Source organism: Myotis myotis, unplaced genomic scaffold (assembly GCF_014108235.1).
Source record: "Myotis myotis isolate mMyoMyo1 unplaced genomic scaffold, mMyoMyo1.p scaffold_m19_p_16, whole genome shotgun sequence".
NCBI lineage: Eukaryota > Metazoa > Chordata > Mammalia > Chiroptera > Vespertilionidae > Myotis > Myotis myotis.
In genome coordinates, this window is record NW_023416320.1 from 46,736,669 (window position 1) to 46,758,159 (window position 21,491).

Sequence of the window (21,491 nt, forward strand, 5' to 3'; positions counted from 1 at the left end):
GACTTTGGAAGAAGTTGTTTCTAACCCTCATGGATGACTTTTCGGGGTTCAAGACTTCAATGGAGGAGGGAACTGCATATGCAGTGGAAATGGCGAGAACTAGAGTTAGAAGTAGAGCCTGAAGATGGGACTGAATTGCTGCATCTCATGACAAAGCCTTAATGGCTGAGAAGTTGCTCCATAGGGTTAAGTAATGGAATCTACTCCTGGTGGAGGTGCTGTGAAGAGTGCTGAAATGACAACAAAGGACTTAGAATATGACATAAACTTAGTTGATAAAGCACCAGCAAGATTTGAGAAGACTGATTCCAATTTTGTAAGAAGCTCTATGTGGGTAAAATGCTCTCAAACAACTACATGGGACAGAGGAATCACTCATGAAAGGAAGAGTTGATTGATGTGACAAACTTCATTGTTGTCTTATTTTAAGAAATTGCTACAGCCTCTTCAACCTACAGCAACAACCCCCCATCAGTCAGTAACTATCAACATCAAGACAAGACCCTCCAGCAGCAAAAGATTACCACTCAAAGGCTCAGATGATGTTTAGCATTTTTTTGCAATAAAGTATTTTTAAATTAAGGCATGTACATCTTTAGGCATAATGTTACTGCACACTTAATAGACTACAATGTAGTGTAAACATGACTTTTATATACACTAGGAAACAAAAAATAATTCAGTGACTCGCTCTTTTGGGGTGGTCTGGAACTGAACCCACAATATCTCCGAGGTATGCCTGTATGAGGATGAGGGAAAAGGAAGGAGCAAGAGAGATTATCTTCCGAATATCCTGGATCCTGCAGGTATGCCCAGCACTGTCTTAATGGCTGTGAGGCATGAAAAACTAATATATGGGGAGGGGGGGAAATCTGCGATGTTTTCAAAAATAAAGATAAATTTAAATAAATAAATAAATAAAGTAAAAAAGCTAATACAGAAGGGTATAGTAACAAACAACACTAGAATTTTAATCAATATGAAAATAAAGTCATCATTAAATTGTGAAATCCTGACCATACATTTTATTGTGCTTTATCTATCAGAAGCAAAATGAAATAATCAATAGTACATGCAGACCTGACTCATGAAGAAAAGTCAATGTAGCTGACTGTATTTAATATCTTACCTTATCATTTTAAGAAAAATGCAGATTTTATCAGGTTAGTTTTGTGACATAATTTTATTTAATTTCAAGAATAAATCATTTGTGTTTTCCTTCTTGACAGTTAGTTGATTTTGGAACATGGTGATCCATGCAAAGCTCAGCACATGAGAGAAGGAATTGCAAATACATAGCATACCCATAACCCCTGCCCTTCCTAGGGGAAGAGGTGATATCACTAGTTTGTCTGCAGTTTTTCAGTTGAGCCTTGACGTGAGGCTAATACACAACATGGTGTTTCCAACAGGCATTACTAAGCATTTGGATGTGTAAGCAACAATGAACCTATTGGCCTTTCTTGCATTAGACAGTAGTTTGATATCACTATGAATAAGGATTAAAAGCTGGTAGGCTAGACTATGAAGTCTTCATGAATCTTGAGTGTGGCCTTGAAGGATGTAGAACAGGGCAGATCAGAATTATAGAAAAGAGACTAACATAAGTAAGGGGACAAAATGGGAAATAAGTTTGGCAAACCCAGGACACCAGGAGGAGACTGGCTGGCACTGTGTACCTAACACATGATAAGGGAACTGGTTCAACTTACGTCATCTTTGTCATCACTACCAGTAGGGCGCAAAAACAGTTTTACCACTTGAGCTGTGGGCAACTACTGGTATTAAAAAATAACACACAACCTTTTTCTATCCTAAAAATTTTCTTTTAAAAAATCATAAGAAACCTTTTGGCTTTGTGTGGCAGCTGGTAAAATTCCTGAAGAGGAGGTTAATTGTAATAATAATATAACACTTATTGAAACCTTTTTGATCCTAAGCATTTTACATGAGTTATGCCACTTAATCTTCAATAGCCTATAATGTATACTATTATTTTCCCTTCATTTTATAGATTAAGAAACTTTCTACACTCAAGATAATCTTTTCCAATTTTTTTTTGTTTTGTTTGCTTAACAACCGCTAGCAGGCAGTAGGGAAAAATTAGCCCTATACTTATCAAAATTATTGAAACAAAGAAATAGAAAATTGTTGGTCATATACACTGAGCGGCCAGATTATTATGACCACCCCATCAGTACTTCATTGGGCCACCTTTTGCCTTCAATACTGCAGCGATTCTTCTTGGCACTAACTCCACGAGATGTTGAAAGGTGATGCGAGGAATCTGACACCATGCCTGATGAATAGTACTGTCCAGTTCTGTGAGTTTGATGGTTGTGGAACCAGCTGCCTGATGGCTCTTTTAACTTCGCCCCACAAATGCTCAATTGGGTTGAGATCTAGTGATTGTGGGGGCCACCTAAGCAAGGTAAAGTCTCCCTCATGTTCTTGAAACTCCGGCACAATACTAGCACTGTGGCATGGCGCATTGTCTTGTTGGAAGAAGCCATCTCCATTGGGATACACCAGCAACATGATAGGATGAACTTGATCAGCAATGATACTTAGGTATGTTGTGCTATTCAGACGTTGTTCTACACGAATTAAAGGGCCCAAATCATGCCAGGAAAACATGCCCCAAAGCATAACACTGCCCCCACCAGCTTGAAGGGTTCTACTCATGCATGTGGGGTGCATGCTTTCATGCTGTTTCTGCTAAATTCTCACTCTGCCATCTGCATGATACAACTGGAAACGTTATTCATCGGACCACATGACTTTTTTCCAATGCTCGACTGTCCAATCCTTGTGTTCCTGTGCGAATTGGAGACGTTTTATCTCGGTAACAGCAGACAGCAAAGGTGTTGAAACAGGCCTTCGGCTTCCATATTCCATATGATGCAGTGTACAGCTAATTTGCCTACAAACATCAGGTGGTCATAATAATCTGGCCACTCAGTGTATATGCCCAGTGTTAATGAGAAAGATATTTGTTAAATACATTTTACCTGTTTTATTTGCTATGAGTTTTTATAAATCTATACATATGTGGATTAAAAATATTAATAGGTTTTAGTGATAAAAATTTACCTTTCCCCACCCCACTTATCACACTAGCCTCCTTGAAAGTTGTTAAGGCAATGAAATATGCATTCACTTTTACTCCCCCTTTAAAACTATTGATTTGCCCTAGCCAAGAGAAAAATAGGTATTTTCAAGTTGCAATTTTCCTCTTCCAGAGTTGAGTAAATGTATTTCAAGTTTAAGTTATAATAAGCACTTAGACTTTTATGATAATGGATCATTAGAGAATGATAATATCTCTAATAAAACTATAAGGGGAGTAGTTTATATTTTTGTTCAAAGTAAATAGTCCTCAGCTTACCTTCCTGGTGCAGTTCAACAGTTTTAATGTGCCCTGTGAAACTATTGATAAGTGGAGCTTGAATTCCTCATGGATATTCATTTTAAGAAATTGCTTCAACTTGCGAGCAGCAGTTTTTAAAAACGTAGCTTCCTATTACAGAAAAAAATCAGAAGGGCTGTGGTTCAAATAAAATATTATGAAATGAAAAGCTTTCTTAAGGATCCTAAAGCCAGAACCCTGTTGCTAAGCAATACCCCACCTCCACCCAGCTTTCTTTTCCAGTTAATCACATGACTGACAAGTAACTGGACTGAAACTGTGGCCTAGAAGCTGACAGCCTGAAGGGCCTGGAACTCAGTTTAATGATTAGCTTTTAAAATTCTCTTTCTCTGTAATGTATGTGTGATCTTACCACTTGTGGGTGGACACATAACAAGTTTATTTAATTTTAAGCAAGATAACCAAGGGAGAGGTCTTCTGGAAGCAATGACAATGAAAGGTATGTGTGGCTTTCTTATTGTTATGATGTTGTACATTTTGAGCTATGGATGAGTAGCTGGTAATAGGAAAATAAAGAGTCATATTCACCTAAAACAAATCACACTGTAATTATAGAAATTTTAAAAATAAGAACTTATGACTATAGACTATTAGATGCCATAAGGTTAACTCTGCTATTATTTTTTTAAAAGACTGTTGAATACCACACTGGTTTTTGTGGAAAGAAATCACACAAGCATTTGTTGAAAGTTTTACACCAACTAGAAGTTGTCGTGGTGTGAAGATTAGCAAATATTAAAAGAAAACAATTTCTAAATGCCTACAACTAAATTATGCCCTAACAAGCGTTTTCCTTCATAAAGATTTCAGAAATAAGAGATGTGTGTCTCTTTGAATTCAACAGTTCTAGCATTTTATAAGTGAAAAATGAAATGCTAAAGTAAACATATTTATCAAATAAGTGCAGGACTATTTGTAAAACAAGAGTATAAAAGAACACCACAGGATGACTTAATAGATCAATGGGAACTGCCTGCTTAGAGCCAAAAGAATAAGTTATTAATATAATCAATATAATTATCTAACAGATACAAAAGCATATAAGCTTCTATGAAATCAAGCTCGAATGACATACAAACTCCAAATAATTATCATTACCTTATCATCATCACATGAATGCTTTTTAAAAAAGTTAGGTTCATTATTCAGGCAATTGCTATCATTTTCTCTTATCCTGTCCTGTAATAAATAATATAAAATTAAATTATTAAACTGGGGAGTTTTCTAATATGGAGTAATTATAAAAATAACAATGTTATAATACTTGGTAGTTATATGTACATTTTCAGGAAAATACCTTTACCTTGGCTTAGCTGACTATGCATGAAGAATAGTTTCCATAGTTGAAGAATAAACAAGTATATACACAAAGCCCCACAGACACAGAGCTCCCTCCCGACTCCATAGTTTAACCCCAGAAATCATTGAAAGAATCTGACTCATTTAGGGCATAAAAGCACCTATTTTAGAAGTTATACTATGAACAGAAAATATTGTAACTTTGAGATCTTAAAGTTGAAATGCATTTAAGAGATTATTTGGCCCAATTTACTGCCACTATCAAATAGTAAAAAAGGGAATTTTCATTAGAATGAAAGGAAAAACTCTTGAGAGTGAGAGTAAAGTAGAGTCATTCTGCAGCATTTTTAACAATCCAACTTGTTTGGGATGGTTGAGGTGGGCATTTGCTAAGAAACAATGGAATGGCATCTGTGTATATTGTATCTAGTCTATATAATAAAACTCTAATATGCAAATTGACTGAATGGCAGAATGACCAGTCACTATGACTCACACTAACCACCAGGGGGCAGACACTCAATGCAGGAGCTGCCCCCTGGTGGTCAGTGAGCTCCCACAGGAGGAGTGCCACTTAGCCAGAAGCTGGGTTCACGGCTGGCAAGCACAGCAGTGGTGGCAGGAGCCTCTCCTGCCTCTGCTGCAGGTGGGCGGTAAAAAGTGAGGGGTGTTGGGGTCTTGGATGGCGAGAGCCCCGAACTGCAAGAGGGATGTCTGATTGCTGGCTTAGGCCCAATCCCTGGGGGCATTGGGCCTAAGCCAGCAGAAAGACATCCCTCAAGGGGTCCTGGACTGCGAGAGGTGCAGACCAGGCTGAGGGACCCTCCCCAGTGCACGATTTTCATGCACCGGGCCTCTAGTTGTAATATAGGAGTGGGAAGGTAGAGTAGTGCATTCCCATACTGCCTTCCTAAGGAATGTGGTATTCGAAGGTGGGGATGACCTGAATCAAGAACTTAGTGGCAGGATTAGGAAGAATTTCCTAAGGACTTATATTCTCTGATGCACAAGGGTGGACTAGGTCTGCCTGGCAAACTCCGTTTATGCTATCAGCCTCCAGAACTCCAAGCAGACTTAGCCTGTATGTTGTCACCGAAAAACGGAATAAGAAGTGGAGTAATTGCAGGATTTAGTCATGGGCTTCTAATCTCTACATCTTAGAAAGTGCATGACCCTTGTCACCTGTGAAAAGCATAGATGGTTTCTGGGTTCATACTGACCCTAAATGAGCATACTCTCTGTTTTACCTTCAGGAATCAGTGTCTGAGCACGTAATTATTCACTTAACATTCAACACCTAGCGGGAGCCAATGTGCAAGGCCCTCTACCAAGCCCTCTGGGGAATCAAAGATAAGAAAACAGTCCTAGTTTCTTGTGTAGTTTGATATAAATGGTGGTGTTGTACTCATTGGACATTTTTACATAACTTTTCCTTATCTTTGGAGAAGTGTTTTTGCAAACAGATTTGTTAGTACCAACCACCCCAGTCATACTGCAGACGCCTCTAGTGCAAACACATATCCTATATAATAGGAGAGAAATATGCTAATTAGTCGTTATGCCCTGAGGCACAATGACCAAGCACATCACGACCAGATCACGGATCAGCAGGAGGGTGGGCCAGTGAGGTACAAATGGGCTGCAGGGAGCTACAGGAGGGCCAGGGCAGCAGGCAAGCAGGAGGCAGAGAGCTACAGGAGAGGGCAGGGCAACAAGCTATGAGGAGGGGTGGGGGGAGTTACAGGAGGGCGGGGCAGTAGGTGGAGAGCTACAGGAGGGTGGCAGCGACCTACTGGCACACAGATTCGTGCGCAGGGCTACTAGTATTCTTTATAACTATCCTCAGGCTGCCCTTATACACATTCCTGAAATGTAGTTGAGAATTAATACTTGTCTATTAAGTCATTTTCTTATTGGCTTCCATTTAGTCCAAAGGAGGAGATTGTCACATATACATTTCTCTTTGATAAAATACTCATTCATTTTTTTTTGGCTATACCATTCTTCTAAAAAAAGAGAACTCAAATGTACAGCTAATCCCTGTTATTTTCCAATTTAACAAAAAATATTGTATGAAAATGTGTCACAGAATTAGTGCCAATTTTTTGGGGGCATGACATATAAATATTTGAGAAGTCATCCTAAGCCTGTGTATTTGACAAAACTCAGTTGGGGCAGGTACAGAAAGGTAATGTTATACCAGTTGATTTGTTTGCCAAGTGTTTGCTCTAGTACAGTGAAGGCGAACCTATGACACGCGTGTCAGAGGCAACACGCAAACTCATTTTTTTGGTTGATTTTTCTTTGTTAAATGGCATTTAAATATATAAAATAAATATCAAAAATATAAGTCTTTGTTTTACTATGGTTGCAAATATCAAAAAATTTCTATATGTGACACGGCACCAGAGTTAAGTTAGGGTTTTTCAAAATGCTGACATACCAAGCTCAAAAGGTTCGCCATCACTGCTCTAATATATACAGATGTTACTATTCACTGGAAAGGCTGACTTCTATAAAAGTCACAATTATTCTTGGCTAGTTGACTTCAGTGCACTCTATGAATAAATTAAACGTAAGTGTACAGCTGTACAGTTACATTTTCTTTCTGAATCTATTTTCATTGAAGCCCTATAAGAAGGATGACACAGACTAAGATTTATAGAATCAAAGAGTTGGAAAGAAGCTCCCTACCCATCTTTTGATCTAACAAATGGTAGAATTTCTTTACCAATAATAGTTTCTTATAGGCATCTTGACATATCTGAAGATTTATTAATATATATTATGACTATGGAAAATCACAAGGGAAAGGCCAAGATCACATTGACTCTGAACTTCAATATTTTCCAGTAAAAAACATTATTTTAGATCAGCTGTTCCTAAAATACATGTCCTTTCAGTTTTTTAAAGTACTTCTTTCATTTCAGTAGTTTTAGTCTATCTTTGATTTCTTGTTGTAACAGTCTATTTTTCAGAAACAATAATAATGTATACAATGAATTTTGTATATCACTTTTCCTTTTATATATTTGTCTTTGATTTTTAAAACATGTTATTTTGTGTCATTTTCCTCCATCATGTCTTTCATACGCCTGTTCTAATGGGACACTTATTTATGATTTTTATTTTAATCCCCATTCTCCCCCTAAAATCTAGAGAACTCACTTTCTTTCCTTTTCTATCTTTCACCCAATATTATATTATTTTGAGCTCTTTTTAATTTGGTTTCTAAGTGTTAAGAGAAAATTGTTTGACATTTTCTACTGCTCTCATGGACAATTAACCTGTTTTCTAAATTCTTCATTTTCCTTATGTATTCATTTGATAATTTATATTTGTTCATTTATTTTAGTAGTATCAATACATAGCAGTTCCTTTTTGATTTTATGGTTAGTTTTTGAAGGGATGCTACAATAGATTGGATTATTGTTCAGCTACATGAACATATGTATAATTTCTCATAGTTGATCTCCATTCAACTAACTTGCTGGGTTTGTCAATTCTCTATTCCTTCTGTAAAAATTCTTGACTTAAATAATGCCCATAGCACACTAAATACTCTCACTGAATAGTTTAGTTTCTAATATACTCATCTATTTTTACTCCCATGATTCGAGTCACGTATTTACTAAATCAATTCCTTAACCCTAAAGTCATACTTATTTATATATCACTTAATTAAATACTATATAAGCCAAAGAAATATTATTATGAAAACAGAGTTGCTTGGAGGACATCCTGTTTCTAGTCTGGCGCATAAGTACTCTAGGAGTCACCATTCTATATAATAAAAGGCTAATATGCAAATTGACTGAACTGCAGAATGACCGGTCAGTATGACGTGCACTGACCGCCAGGGGACAGACGCTTAATGCAGGAGCTGCCCCCTGGTGGTCAGTGTGCTCCCACTGGGGGAGCGCTGCTCAGCCAGAAGCTGGGCTCACAGCTGGCAAGTGAAGCAGCGGTGGCGGGAGCCTCTCCCACCTCCATGGCAGTGCTGAGGATGTCCAACTGACGGCTTAGGCCCGCTCCCCATGGGGATCGGGTCTAAGCCGTCAATTGGACATCTCCTGAGGGCTCCCGGACTGGGTGCAGGCTGGGCTGAAGGCCCCCCCCCCCCCGAATGCATGAATTTCGTGCACCCGGCCTCTAGTTTCATCATAACTTGTAAGAAGTTGAACAGACTAAAGAATCTGGAACTCTTCTTATATCCATCAGAAAAGTGAGGTCACCGGGCAAACTGCTGCCCCAAATATTGGAGAGACAGACAGGTAGACACAATAATAACAATGTAGAGGAGCAAAAACCTCATGGAAACAGTGCTGGGTAGGGAAACCTCAACTACAGTTGGTGAATTAATTGCTGAAAGCTCAGAGTGGACAAGTCTGAGAGCTAAAGACTCTAAGAAGATCCTATCATCAGGGGTGGGGGTGGGGGAGCATTTTTCTGAATTTTACCTGCAGGATTTTTATGATTTCCTCACAGTGAATATCTGAAAAAATCGCTTTATGCTCCTGGCAGAGGGAGGGGAGGAAAACCATCCTGAAATATGCCAGAGTATTATGTTCTTTTTCTTTTCCAAATCTTTATTGTTGAAAGTATTTCACATGTCCCCTTTTTTCATCTCCATTGACCTCTTCTAGCCCGCCCCATATTGTCTGTGTCCATGGATTATGCATATATGCATACATGTTTTTTGATTGATCTCTTCTCACCCACCCACCCTTCATGGTCTTCCCTGTGATTTGTCAGTCTGTTCCATCTTCTATATCTCTGGATCCATTTTGTTCATCATTTTATTTGGTTCATTAGATTCCACATATGAGTGAGATCATGTGATACTTGTCTTTCTCTGAGAAGCTTATTTCTCTTAGCGCAATACTCTCCAGGTTTCTCCATGCTGTCTCAAAGGGGGAGATATCCTTTTATACTGCTGCATAGTATTCCATGGTATAAATGTACCACAGCTTTTTTATCCACTCATTTACTGATGGGCACATGGGCTGTTTCCAGATCTTAGCTACCTATAATAACAAATTGGTAATATGCTAAGTAGACCTGACATCTTCTGGATGTCATTCTGGATGTCCTTCCTGACAAAGCCGGGGCCCAAGGGAAGCCAGCCTGGGTCCCGGGTGTCTGCGGGCAGCCGGAGGAGGGAAGCAGCTGGGTCCTGGGTGCCAGAGAGAAGCCAGTGCCGGCAGCCGGGGGAAGGAAGGCTTACTCTTGCATGAATTTTCGTGCATCAGGCCTCTAGTTGTAAATAAAGCTGCTATGAACACAGGGGTGCATACATTCTTTTGGATTAGTGTTTCAGGTTTCTTAGGATATATTCCTAGAAGTGGGGTCACTGGGTCAAATGGCAGTTCCATAATTAATTTTTTGAGGAAACTCCATATGTTTTCCATAATGGCTGCACCAGTCTGCATTCCCACCAGCAGTATACTAGGGTTCCCTTTTTCCCACATACTCTCCAACACTTGTCATTTGTTGATGATAATCATTCTGACAGGTGAGAGGTGATACCTCATTGTCGTTTTGATTTGCATCTCTCTAATGATCAGTGACTTTGAGCAATTTTTCATATGTCTCTTGGCCATCTGTATGTCCACTTTGGAGAGGTGTCTATTTAGGTCCTTTGCCCAGTTTTTAATTGGATTGTTTGTCTTCCTTTTGTTAAGTTGTATGAGTTTCTTATATATTTTGGATATTAACTCTTTATCAGATGTATCATTGCCAAGTATGTTCTTCCATACAGTGGGCTCCCTTTTCATGTTGTTGATGGTTTCTTTTGCTATGAGCTTTTTATTTTGATGTAGTCCCATTTGTTTATATCCTTCTTAGTTTCCTTTGCTCTAGGACAGGGGTCCTCAAACTTTTTAAAAAGGGGGCCAGTTCACTGTCCCTCAGACCGTTGGAGGGCCGGACTATAGTTAAAAAAAAACAACAAACTATGAACAAATTCCTATGCACACTGCACATATCTTATTTTGAAGTAAAAAAACAAAATGGGAACAAATACAATATTTGTATTTGCATGTGGCCCGCGGGCCGTAGTTTGAGGAACCCCTGCTCTAGGAGATGTATCAGCAAACATACTGCTACAAGAGATATCTGAGATTTTGCTGCCTATGGTTTCTTCTTAGATTTTTATAGTATCAAGATTTACATTTTAAGTCTTTTTTCCATGTTAATTTTATTCTTGTGTATGGTGTAAGTTGGTGGTCTAGTTTCATTTTTTTGCACATCCAATTATCCCAACACCATTGACTGAAGAGACTGTCTTGACTCCATTGAATGCTTTTGCCTCCTTTGTCGAATATTAATTGAGAGTAATGGTTTAGGTCAATTTCTGGGGTCTCTGTTCTGTTCCACTGATCTGTCTGACTGTTCTTATGAAAGCACCAGACTGTTTTGATTACGGTAGCTTTGTAGTAAAATTTGATATCTGTTATTGTGATCCCTCCAACTTTGTTCTTCTTTCTCAAGATTGCTGCAGCTATTCAGGGGCTTTTTGGCTCCCATATAAATTTTTGAAGTATTTGTTCTAGATCTGTGAAATATGTTATTGCTTTTTAATAGGTATTTTAATAGGGATTGCATTGAATCTATAGATTGCTTTGGGTAGTATGGTCATTTTAATTATGTTAATTCTACCAATTCAAGAACACGGTATATTCTTCCACTTGTTTATATCTTCTTCTATCTCTTTCTTCAACTTCCTAAAGTTTTCTGAGTATACGTCTTTTACTTCTTTAAGTTTATTCCTAAGTATCTTAATTTTTTTCTTGCAATGATAAATGGGACTGCTTGTTTAGTTTCTCTTTCTGAGAATTCATTATTGTTGCATAAAAATGCCATCAATTTCTGGGTGTTAATTTTGTATCCTGCTACATCGCCAAATTCCTTTATTAAACCCAATAGTTTTTTGGTGGAGTCTTTAGGGTTTTCTATGTACAGTATCATGTCATCTGGGAATAATCAGAGTTTTACTTCCTTCTTTCTAATATAGTTGCCTTTTTTTCCTTCTTCTTGTGTGATCACTGTGGCTAAGACTTCCAGTACTATGTTGAATAAGAGTGGTGAAAGCAGACATCACTGTCTTCTTCCTGTTAGAGGAAGTGGTTTTAGTTTTTTCCCATTGAGTATGATGTTGGCTTTAGGTTTGTTACATATGGCTTTTATTATGTTGAGATATGATCCCTATATTCCCACTTTGCTGAAAGTTTTTATCAAAAAAAGGGTGTTGGGCTTGGCTGGCATAGCTCAGTGGTTGAGCTTTGACCTATGAACCAGGAGGTTACAGTTCAATTCCCCATCAGGAATATATATATATATATATATATATATATATATATATATATATATATATATATAATTTATTTATTCATGCCTGGGTTGTGGGCTTGATCCCCAGCTTGGGGCATGCAAGAGACCAAGAGACATCCTATCAATTATTCTATCACCATTTAAATTTCTCTCTCTCTCTCCCCATCCTTTCCTCTCTGAAAACAATAAAAAATATATTATAAAAATTGGGTGTTAGATTTTGTTGAATGCTTTTTCTGCATCTATTGATATGATAATGTGATTTTTGTCTTTCAATTTGTTTATGTGATGTTTGATGCTTATTAATTTGCAAATATTGTACTTGTCTTGCATTCCTGGAATCAATTACACTTGCTCAAGGTGTATGATCTTTTTAGTATATTGCTGGATCTGATTTGCTAATATTTTGTTGAGGATTTTAGCATCTATGTTCATCAGGGATATTGGCCTGTAATTTTCTTTGTAGTGTCTTTATCTGGTTTTGGAATTGGGAGAATGCTGGCCTCATAAAAAGAGGTTGGAAGTGTTCCTTCCTCTGGGATTTTTTTTTGGGGATAGTTTGATTAGGATAGTTATTACTTCTTCTTTGAATGTTTGGTAAAACTCCCCTGTGAATCCATCTGGACCAGGGCTTTTTTTAAAAAAATATATTTTATTGATTTTTTACAGAGAGGAAGGGAGAGGTATAGAGAATTAGAAACATCGATGAGAGAGAAACATCTATCAGCTGCCTCCTGCACACCCCCTACTGGGAATGTGCCCGCAACCAATGTGCCCCTTGACCAGAATCAAACCTGGGACCCTTCAGTCTGCAGGCTGACGCTCTATCCACTGAACAAAACCGGTTAGGCTGCAGTGGTTCTCAACCTGTGGGTCGCGACCCCTTTGGGGGTCGAACGACCCTTTCACAGGGGTTTCCTAAGACCATCGGAAAACACATATACAATTCCATATTGTTTACAGTAGCAAAATTACAGTTATGAAGTAGCAATGAAAATAATTTTATGGTTGGGGGTCACCACAACATGAGGAACTGTATTAAAGAGTCGCAGCATTAGGAAGGTTGAGAACCACTGGGTTAGGGCAAGGACCAGGGCTTTTGTTTGCTGGGAGTTTTCTGCTTCAATTTCATCGGTTGTGATTGGCCTAGTCAGGTTTTCTGACTCTTCCCGATTCAGTTTTGCAGAATTGTATTTTTCTAGGAATTTGTCCATTGTTGTTGGCATCTAGTTGTTAATAGTATTTTCTTTCAATCCTTTGTATTTCTGTGGTGTTAGTTGTTACTTCACCACTTCCGTTTCTGATCTTATTTATTTGGGTGCTCTCTCTGTTTCTTGATGAGTCTGGCTAAGGGTCCATTAATCTTGCTTATCTTTTCAAAGAACCAGCTCTTGATTTCATTGATCTTTTGTATTTTTTTTCTTTTTGTCTCTGTGTCATTTATTTCTCCTTGTCTGTTTAGTATTTCCTTCCTTCTACTTACTCTGGGCTTTTCTTATTCTATTTCTAATTTTTTAAGTTGTAGGGTTAAGTAGTTTATTATTAACTAGTAGCCCTGTGCACAAATCCGTGTGCCAGTAGCTCGCTGCTGCTCTCCTGTAGCTCTCCGCCCTCTGCTCTGCCCTCCTGTAGCTCACCACCCCCCCGGCCCCCGCCTTATAGCTTGCTGCCCTGCCCCCTCCTGTAGCTCTCTGCTGCCTGCTTGTAGCTCACTGCCTCACCCTCCTGCTGACCTGGTCATGACACGGTCGGTCGTTACACTTCACGGCATAATAGCCATTTGCATATTACATCTTTATTATATAGGATTTTTCTTAAAACTTCCCTCTCAGGACTGCGTTCACTGTGTCCCATTGATTTTGGGCTGCTGTGTGTTCACTTTCATTTGTTTCCAGGAAGTTTTTGCTTTCGTATTGGTAACTCATTCATTACTTAATAACATGCTATTTAGCCTCCATATGTCCGAGTGTTTTTACTATAGTTGATTTCTAATTTTATTACATTGTGATCTGAGAAGATGCTTGATATGATTTCAACCTTCTTGAACTTGTATAGACTTGTGCCCTAACATGTGGTTTACATTTGAGAATGACCCATGTGCACTAGAGAGGAATGTATATTCTGCAGCTTTGGGGTGAAATGTTCTATAAATGTCAATTAAATACATCTGATCTAGGTTGTAATTTAGAGTCTCTGTTTCCTTGTTAATTTTGTCTGGGAGATCTTTCCACTGAAGTCAGTGGGGTGTAAAGTCTCTTACTATGATTGTATTGCTGTAAATCTTTCCTTAAAGTCCTCCTGAATTTTTTATTTTTATATGTAGTCACTGCTATATTGGGTGCATATATGTTTACCTGGGTTATATCCTCTTGTTGGATTGAGACTTTTTAGTATTATGTAGTGACCTTTATTGTCTCTTGTTATGGCCTTCATTTTGAAGTCTACTTTGTCAGATATGAGTATTGCCACCCCAACCTTTTTTTTTTTATTTACATTTGCATGGAAAATGTTTTTCCATCCCTTCTTTCTCATAGTGTGTGTCTTTTGTTCTGAGGTGGGTCTTTTGTAGACAGCATATAATTGGGTCATGTTTTTGTATCTATTCAGCTACCCCATGTCTTTTGATTGGAGCATTTATTTCATTTACATTTAAGGTTATTATTGATAGGTGCTTATTTATTGCCATTTAAATTCTGTATGCCAATGTTTCTCTCTCTATTTCTTCTTATTACAACAGTACCTTTGGCATTTCTTACTGTGCTGGTTTGGTAGTGATAAACTTATTTAGCCTTTTTTTCCCTCTGGAAAGATCTTTATTTCACCATCTATATTGAATGATAGCCTTGTTGGACATATAAACTTGGTTTTATATTCTTGCTTTTCATTACCTTGAATAGTTCATGCCATTTCCTTCTGGACTGTAGAGTTTCTGACGAAAAATTAGCTGACAGCTTTATGGGAGCTTCTTTGTAGGTAACAAATTGTTTTTCTCTTTCTGCCTTTAAGAGTCTCTTTTTGTCTTAAATTTTTGGCATTTAAATTATGATGTGTCTGGGCATGGGCTTGTTTGGGTTCTTCTTGCTTAGGACTCTCTGTGCCTCCTGAATGTGTGTGACTTTTCCCTTCACCAGGTTAGGAAAGTTTTCTGCCATTGTTTCTTCAAACATGTTCTCTATCCCTTGCTCACTTTCTTCACTTTCTTTATGCCTATTATGCGAACATTGTTATGTTTCGTGTTGTCCCACAGCTCCTTTAAGCTGTCCTCCTGTTTTTTTTCACTTTTTTTTTTCTTTTTGGTTCTCTGATTAAATGGTATTTTTCTACCTATCCTCTAATACACTGATCCAATTCTCAGCTTTCTCAAATCTTCTGTGCATTTCTTCCAATGTGTTCTTTATTAATTATATGTCATTCTTTATTTCCAACTGTTTTTTTTCATAATTGCTACATCTTTTCTCATGCTCTTGAGCATCCTTGCCATCATTATCCCGAACTTTATGTTTGATAAACTTCTTATCTTTATTTATTTTATCTCTTCTTCTGGAGAATTCTCTTGTTCTTTCATTTGGGGCTTTTTATTTGTCTTTGCATTTTGGCTGCCTGTTTGGTTTTGTGTCTCTGTATTAGGTAGATATGCTGTGACTCCCAATCTCTAGTGCAGGGCAATGTCAGATGCTGTTTGTGACTGGCCCTGAATACCTGTTTGACGTATCAGCAATCCACAGCTTGTGGCTCCCTCTGCTGGGGCTGTGGGAACCTTTGAAAAGGACCAAGATGTGCAATAGTGTCTGCTTTTCTTAGCCTTGGGCCCAGGATGAGATCGGGCAAAACTCAATGCCTCCAGAAATCTGCCTCTGCCTGCAATCCCACTGGCACTCAGTCTGGATGAGATTCAGGCTATTGACCACAGGGTGGGGTGAGAGGTCTTCCACCAGGGTTGGCTAGCTGCCTTCTCCCCAGGAAAAAGTCACCTGTATAGTATAGCAAAGGTCTACAGGAGAAAGATGTAACTCTGCAGCATGAGGGAAAGATTCAGCACAGGAAACCAGGGTGGCTGCCCTCTGGACTCAAATCCCACAGCTCCCAACCTTGGACTCTCTCCATGCAGCTCCAGTCCACTCTGCTCTCCCTCTGCCAGAGCCCAAGGAGAGTGGCTGCACATGAAATTTTGTGCATTGGCCCTTTAAGAGGGTGCCTGCATTTCCAGCCTTCTTTCCTTGGTAGATAGCAACCCTGCTGCTTTTCACAGCCAGTTGTTGTATGGGCACCTTTCTCAGTTCTGGTGCTCGGGGATGGGGAGCCCAGCTTGGAGTTTAGATCCCAGAGTTCTCAGTGGGGATGCCCCCCGCAACACACACAGCTGAGCTATTCCTCAGGAACTTCAGCTGCTAACTGTAGGAGCCCAGCCAGCCCTCTTGTGTCTCTGCCCCTCCTACTAGTCTCTCTGCAGTCTCCACTTTACATTCTTAGTTATCAGAATTCTCTCCAGTTAGTCTGTAGTTGATTTTTCAAGGTGGTTTTTCTGTATTTTAGTTGTATTTCCAGTTTGGTCCTGCGAGAGTGTTGGTGTAGCTTCCACTTACTCCACCACCATTTTGGAAACCCTCTAGAGAATTATTTTCTTAACAAGGTCTGCTCTCAGGAGAAACTATAACCAGAGCCTAACCTACTGGGGTTTTATCACAGCCTAATCTATATTGTGTAAGGAAAATACCCACCTTAGTCCCCTCTAGCCATTCTGTCTAACCTATGGGTGGCAAGTACTGAGAAACACTAGTCAAGTTACAGCCCAGGGGCACAGACTCATAAAAAGACTAAAACCTACTCAGGGACCATAAGATGCTTCCCTTCTCCCCACACTTCCCACTCCCTTACTAAAGCCTATTTACCACACATCTTTTTACCCAGTACAACCTGTTCACATTTCAACAAAAGTTACCAGGCATACGAAAAGGCAATACAAGTACAATTGGAAGAAACAGAGCATTTATCAGAACCAGAGTTTGATATGGCAGAGATGTTGGAATTAGCAGATGCTGTTTTTGAAGTCCTGGCTTCTCATTAAGAAAAGAAAGGGAAATAGAAGGTATACATGCCAAGGACTTTAATAAGGAAGGTAGAAAATAGAAAAGAAAAATATAAAATGTATAAGACTGAAGTGGGAATTCTAAGAAAGAAGCATAAGAAATTCTACAGATTAAAAAAACTGTAATAGAATAATGGGCTCTTTATTAAACAAACATGGCTGAGGAAAGAATCTCTGAACTTGAGATATGACAATGGAAACTTCCAAAACTGAAAAGTAAAGAGAAGAAAATACTGGGGGAGAAACAAAAGTGAATAGCTAAGAGCTGTGGACACCTACAAAAGTGTGTAATATATGCACAGTGTAAATATCAGAGAAGAAGAAAAAAAAGAAGCAGTATTTGAAGCAATGATAACCTAAAATTTTCTCCAAATTAATGTCACACATAAAACCATAGAACAAGGAAGCTCAAGAACTACCAAGTAGGATAAATGCCCTAAATCATATACCTATGCATATCACACCCAAAGTTTAGAAAATAAGAGATTATGAAACATTCATGGAGAAAAAAAGGTATGGGGTGGGACCTTACTTATAAAGGAGCAAAGAATTATAACCAACTGATCCTCAGAACACATGTAAGCAAGAAAAGAGCCAACTGAAATGTTTAAAGTGTTGAGAGAGAAAACCAACAACCTAGAATTCTGTACCCCAAGAAATTATGCTTTCAACGCTTTCCTAAGATCAGGAACAAGGCAAGGATGTCCTTCTCACCACTGCTTTCAACACTGTTTTGGAAGTCCTGGCTGACTCAATAAGAAAAGAGAAGGTAGGAGAAACCAAGATGGCGGCATAGGTAAATACCGGGAAATTGCTGCCTTGCATAACCACTTCAAAAATACAACTAAAAGGGAAACTAAGATGGCGGCATAGATAAACACCGGGAAATTTCTGCTTCCCACAACAATCGATAAATGCATCAAAAACACAAGGTGGACATCATCCAGAGCTACAGGAGGGCTGGCTGAGTGTAAATTCTACAACTAGAAGGAGAGAAAAGCACACTGCGAGCGGGAGGAGCTGCGGAGGTGGCGTGCAGAGGTACGGGGGCTCGCGCGCGCGGAAAGGGTCTGGCACCTGAGGACTCGGCTGTCTTTTTGAATCCAGAGGGAGACACAAGCTCCCGACGGCTCTGAAATCCTGTTCCGGGAAGTCTCTGGGGACCCAGGGCTCATACGGGGAAATACTGGACTGTCTGGCAGCGGGCGAGCTTGAGAGCAGCTTTCCCTCAGAGGTGCTTGCAGCCGTTGCCGGGACACTGGGACTCACGACTCCTTAGGGCAGGGCTGAGGCTCCGCCATAGCTGCTTTCTCAGCCCTTTGATTCCTTGAGACCCCGCCCCACCCAGGCTGCGGCAGAGGCTTTTGCATATGAATGCCCCGGCCATTTGCAACCTGTAATTACCTAACCGCAGCCGGGCCAGATAGACTCAGAGCTTCCAAGAGAAGGCCCAGGCCCCACAGCGGCTTGCATTGCTACACAGCTGAGCATCATCAGGGCAGCTGATTCTCGCTGCCAATTGCCCTGGAGGTCAATTCCTCCCAGTGATCCTACAACAACCAAGGCATAGCTACAACAAGACTGTGCACAAAGCCCACGAGGGGGTGCACCAAGAGTGTCCACCTCAGGTAACTGGGGAGGCTGAGCTACTGGGCCTTACAGGACACCTAGCACACAAAGCCACTCTATCAACACAGGGAAGCAACCAAAATGCGGAGACAAAGAAACAGGTCACAAATGGCAGAAATGGAGGAAAGCAAACGATTGGATATAGAGTTTAAGGCCACGGTTATAAGGTTTTTCAAGAATTTTATGGAAACCGCCGATAAATTTAATGAATCCCTCAATAAGTATAGGAGACCATGGAGGACATGAAAAAGGACCAACTAGAAATTAAGCATACACTGACTGAAATAAAGAATAATTTACAGAGATCCAGCAGCAGAAAAGAGGATCCCAAGAATCAAGTCAAAGATTTGAAATACAAAGAAACAAAAAATACCCAACCGAAAAAGAAAAAAGAAAAGAGATTCCAAAAATATGAAGATAGTGTAAGGAACCTCTGGGACAACTTCAAGCGTACCAACATCAGAATTATAGGGGTACCAGAAGGAGAGAGAGGGCAAGATATTGAAAACCTTTTTGAAGAAATAATGACAGAAAACTTCCCCTACCTGGTGAAAGAAATGGACTTACAAGTCCAGGAAGCGCAGAGAACCCCAAACAAAAGGAATCCAAGGAGGACCACACCAAGATACATCATAATTAAAATGCCAAGAGCAAAAGATAAAGAGAGAATCTTAAAAGCAGCAAGAGAAAGACAGTCAGTTACCTACAAGGGAGTACCCATACGACTGTCAGCTGATTTCTCAACAGAAACCATGCAGGCCAGAAGAGAGTGGCAAGAAATATTCAAAGTGATGAATAGCAAGAACCTGCAACCAAGATTACTTTATCCAGCAAAGCTATCATTCAGAATAGAAGGTCAGATAAAGAGCTTCACGGATAAGAAAAAGCTAAAGGAGTTCATCACCACCAAACCAGCATTATATGAAATGCTGAAAGGTATTCTTTAAGAAGAGGAAGAAGAAAAAGGAACTCTTACCATTTGCCACAGCATGGATGGAACTTGAGAGCAGATAAATACCACAGGATCTCACTCATTTGTGGAATATAATGAACAACATAAGCTGATGAACAAGGTCTGATCCAGAGACGGAGAGGCATTGATTGGACTGTCGGGACTTGGAGGGAAGGTAGGGGAGGGTGGGGGTAAGGGGGAAAGATCAACCAAAGGACTTATATGCAAGCATATAGGCCTAATCAATGGACATGGACAACGGGGGGGTGAGGGCATGAGCGGGGGTGGGGGGCGTGGGGGGTAGAGGGTAACGTGGGGACAAGGACACATATGTAATATCTTAATCAATAAAAATATATTAAAAAAAAAAAAAAAAGAAAGAAAGAAAAAAAAAATACAACTAAAAGACAAAACGGACATCATCCAGAACCACAGGAAGGCTGGCTGACTGGAAATTCTACAACTAGACGGAAAAAGAAAAGCACACTGAGACTCAGAGGAGGTGCGAAAGTAAAGTGCAGAGGTATGGAGGCACACGCGGAAGGGGCTGGCAACTGAGGACACGGTTGTCTTTTTCAATCAGGAGGGAGACACAAGCTCCCAACGGCTCTGAACTCCAGTTCCTGGCGAGTCTCTGGGGACCCAGACTCATTCGGGGAGAAACTGGACTGTCTGGCATCAGACGGAATTCGAGGGTGGCTTACTCTCAGAGGTGCTTGCAGTGATTACCACGGGACACTGAGACCTGGGGCCTCTTAGGGCATGGCTGAGGATCATCTATAGCTGTTTGCTCTGCCCTGTTGATTCCTTGAGACCCCGCCCCACCCAAGCTGTGGGCAGAGGCTTTTGCATATGAATGGCCTGGCCCTTTGCAATCTAAAATTACCTAACAAACTGAAGCTGGGTCAGAGAGACCCAGAACATCCAAAAGATGACCCAAGACCCCACAGCAGCATGCACTGCTTCACAGCTGGGCCTCATCTGGGCACCTCCAAACCCCAAACAAAGAAGAGGAAGCTGCAGATCTCTCCGTAACTCCTGCTGGGTAGCCTCTGGCAGAGGCTAAATTAGCACCTCCTTAGAGATCCAAGAGCCAGTGTACCCAGTGGTCAGAGTGGGATGATCCAGATTACAACTCCTCAGACCTGTAAGGGACACACTCAGGGGGCAGACTCAGTGAGCACCAAAGCCCCATTGAAGCAAGTCTTGCCCCATAAGGGTGTCTCCAGCACAGATGTTCTCCCACTGTAGACACAGGTGATTCTCACAGCCAATTGGCCTGGTGGTCAATTCCTCCCAGTGATACCTATAACAATCAAGGCTTAACTGCAACAAGACTGTGCACAAAGACCACAAAGGGGTGCATCAAGAGTGTCTACCTCAAGTAATTGGGGAGGCTGAGCCACTGGGCTCTATAGGACACCTAACACAGAAAGCCACTCTATCAACACAGGGAAGCAGCCAAAATGCGGAGACAAAGAAACAGGTCACAAATGACAGAAATGGAGGAAAGCAAACTACTGGATATAGAGTTCAAAACCATGGTTATAAGGTTTTTCAAGAATTTCCTAGAAACTGCGGATAAATTTAGTGAGACCCTCAATAAATCTAGTGAGACCCTCGAGGATATGAAAAAGGACTAACTAGAAATTAAGCATACACTGACTGAAATAAAGAATATTATACAAAGATCCAACAGCAGACTAAGGGATCACAAGAATCAAGTCAAAGATTTGAAATACAAAGAAGCAAAAAACACCCAA

At 40.0% G+C, this 21,491-nt stretch overlaps 1 protein-coding gene across 5 annotated transcripts in view; it reads right to left on the reverse strand.

The window, feature by feature from the left end:
* The window catches only part of IL7 (interleukin 7), a 63,368-nt gene that overhangs the window by 5,947 nt on the left and 35,930 nt on the right, over positions 1–21,491 (reverse strand). For 3 of the 5 annotated variants that reach the window (XM_036338756.1, XM_036338753.1, XM_036338755.1), the window contains 2 exons: positions 4,529–4,609; positions 3,389–3,520 (listed from right to left, as the gene is read on the reverse strand). In XM_036338756.1, coding sequence (XP_036194649.1) covers positions 3,389–3,520; positions 4,529–4,609 — 213 coding nt within the window. The remainder of the gene's footprint in view (positions 1–3,388; positions 3,521–4,528; positions 4,610–21,491) is intronic. The other 2 variants (XM_036338754.1, XM_036338757.1) reach the window with 2 other exon arrangements.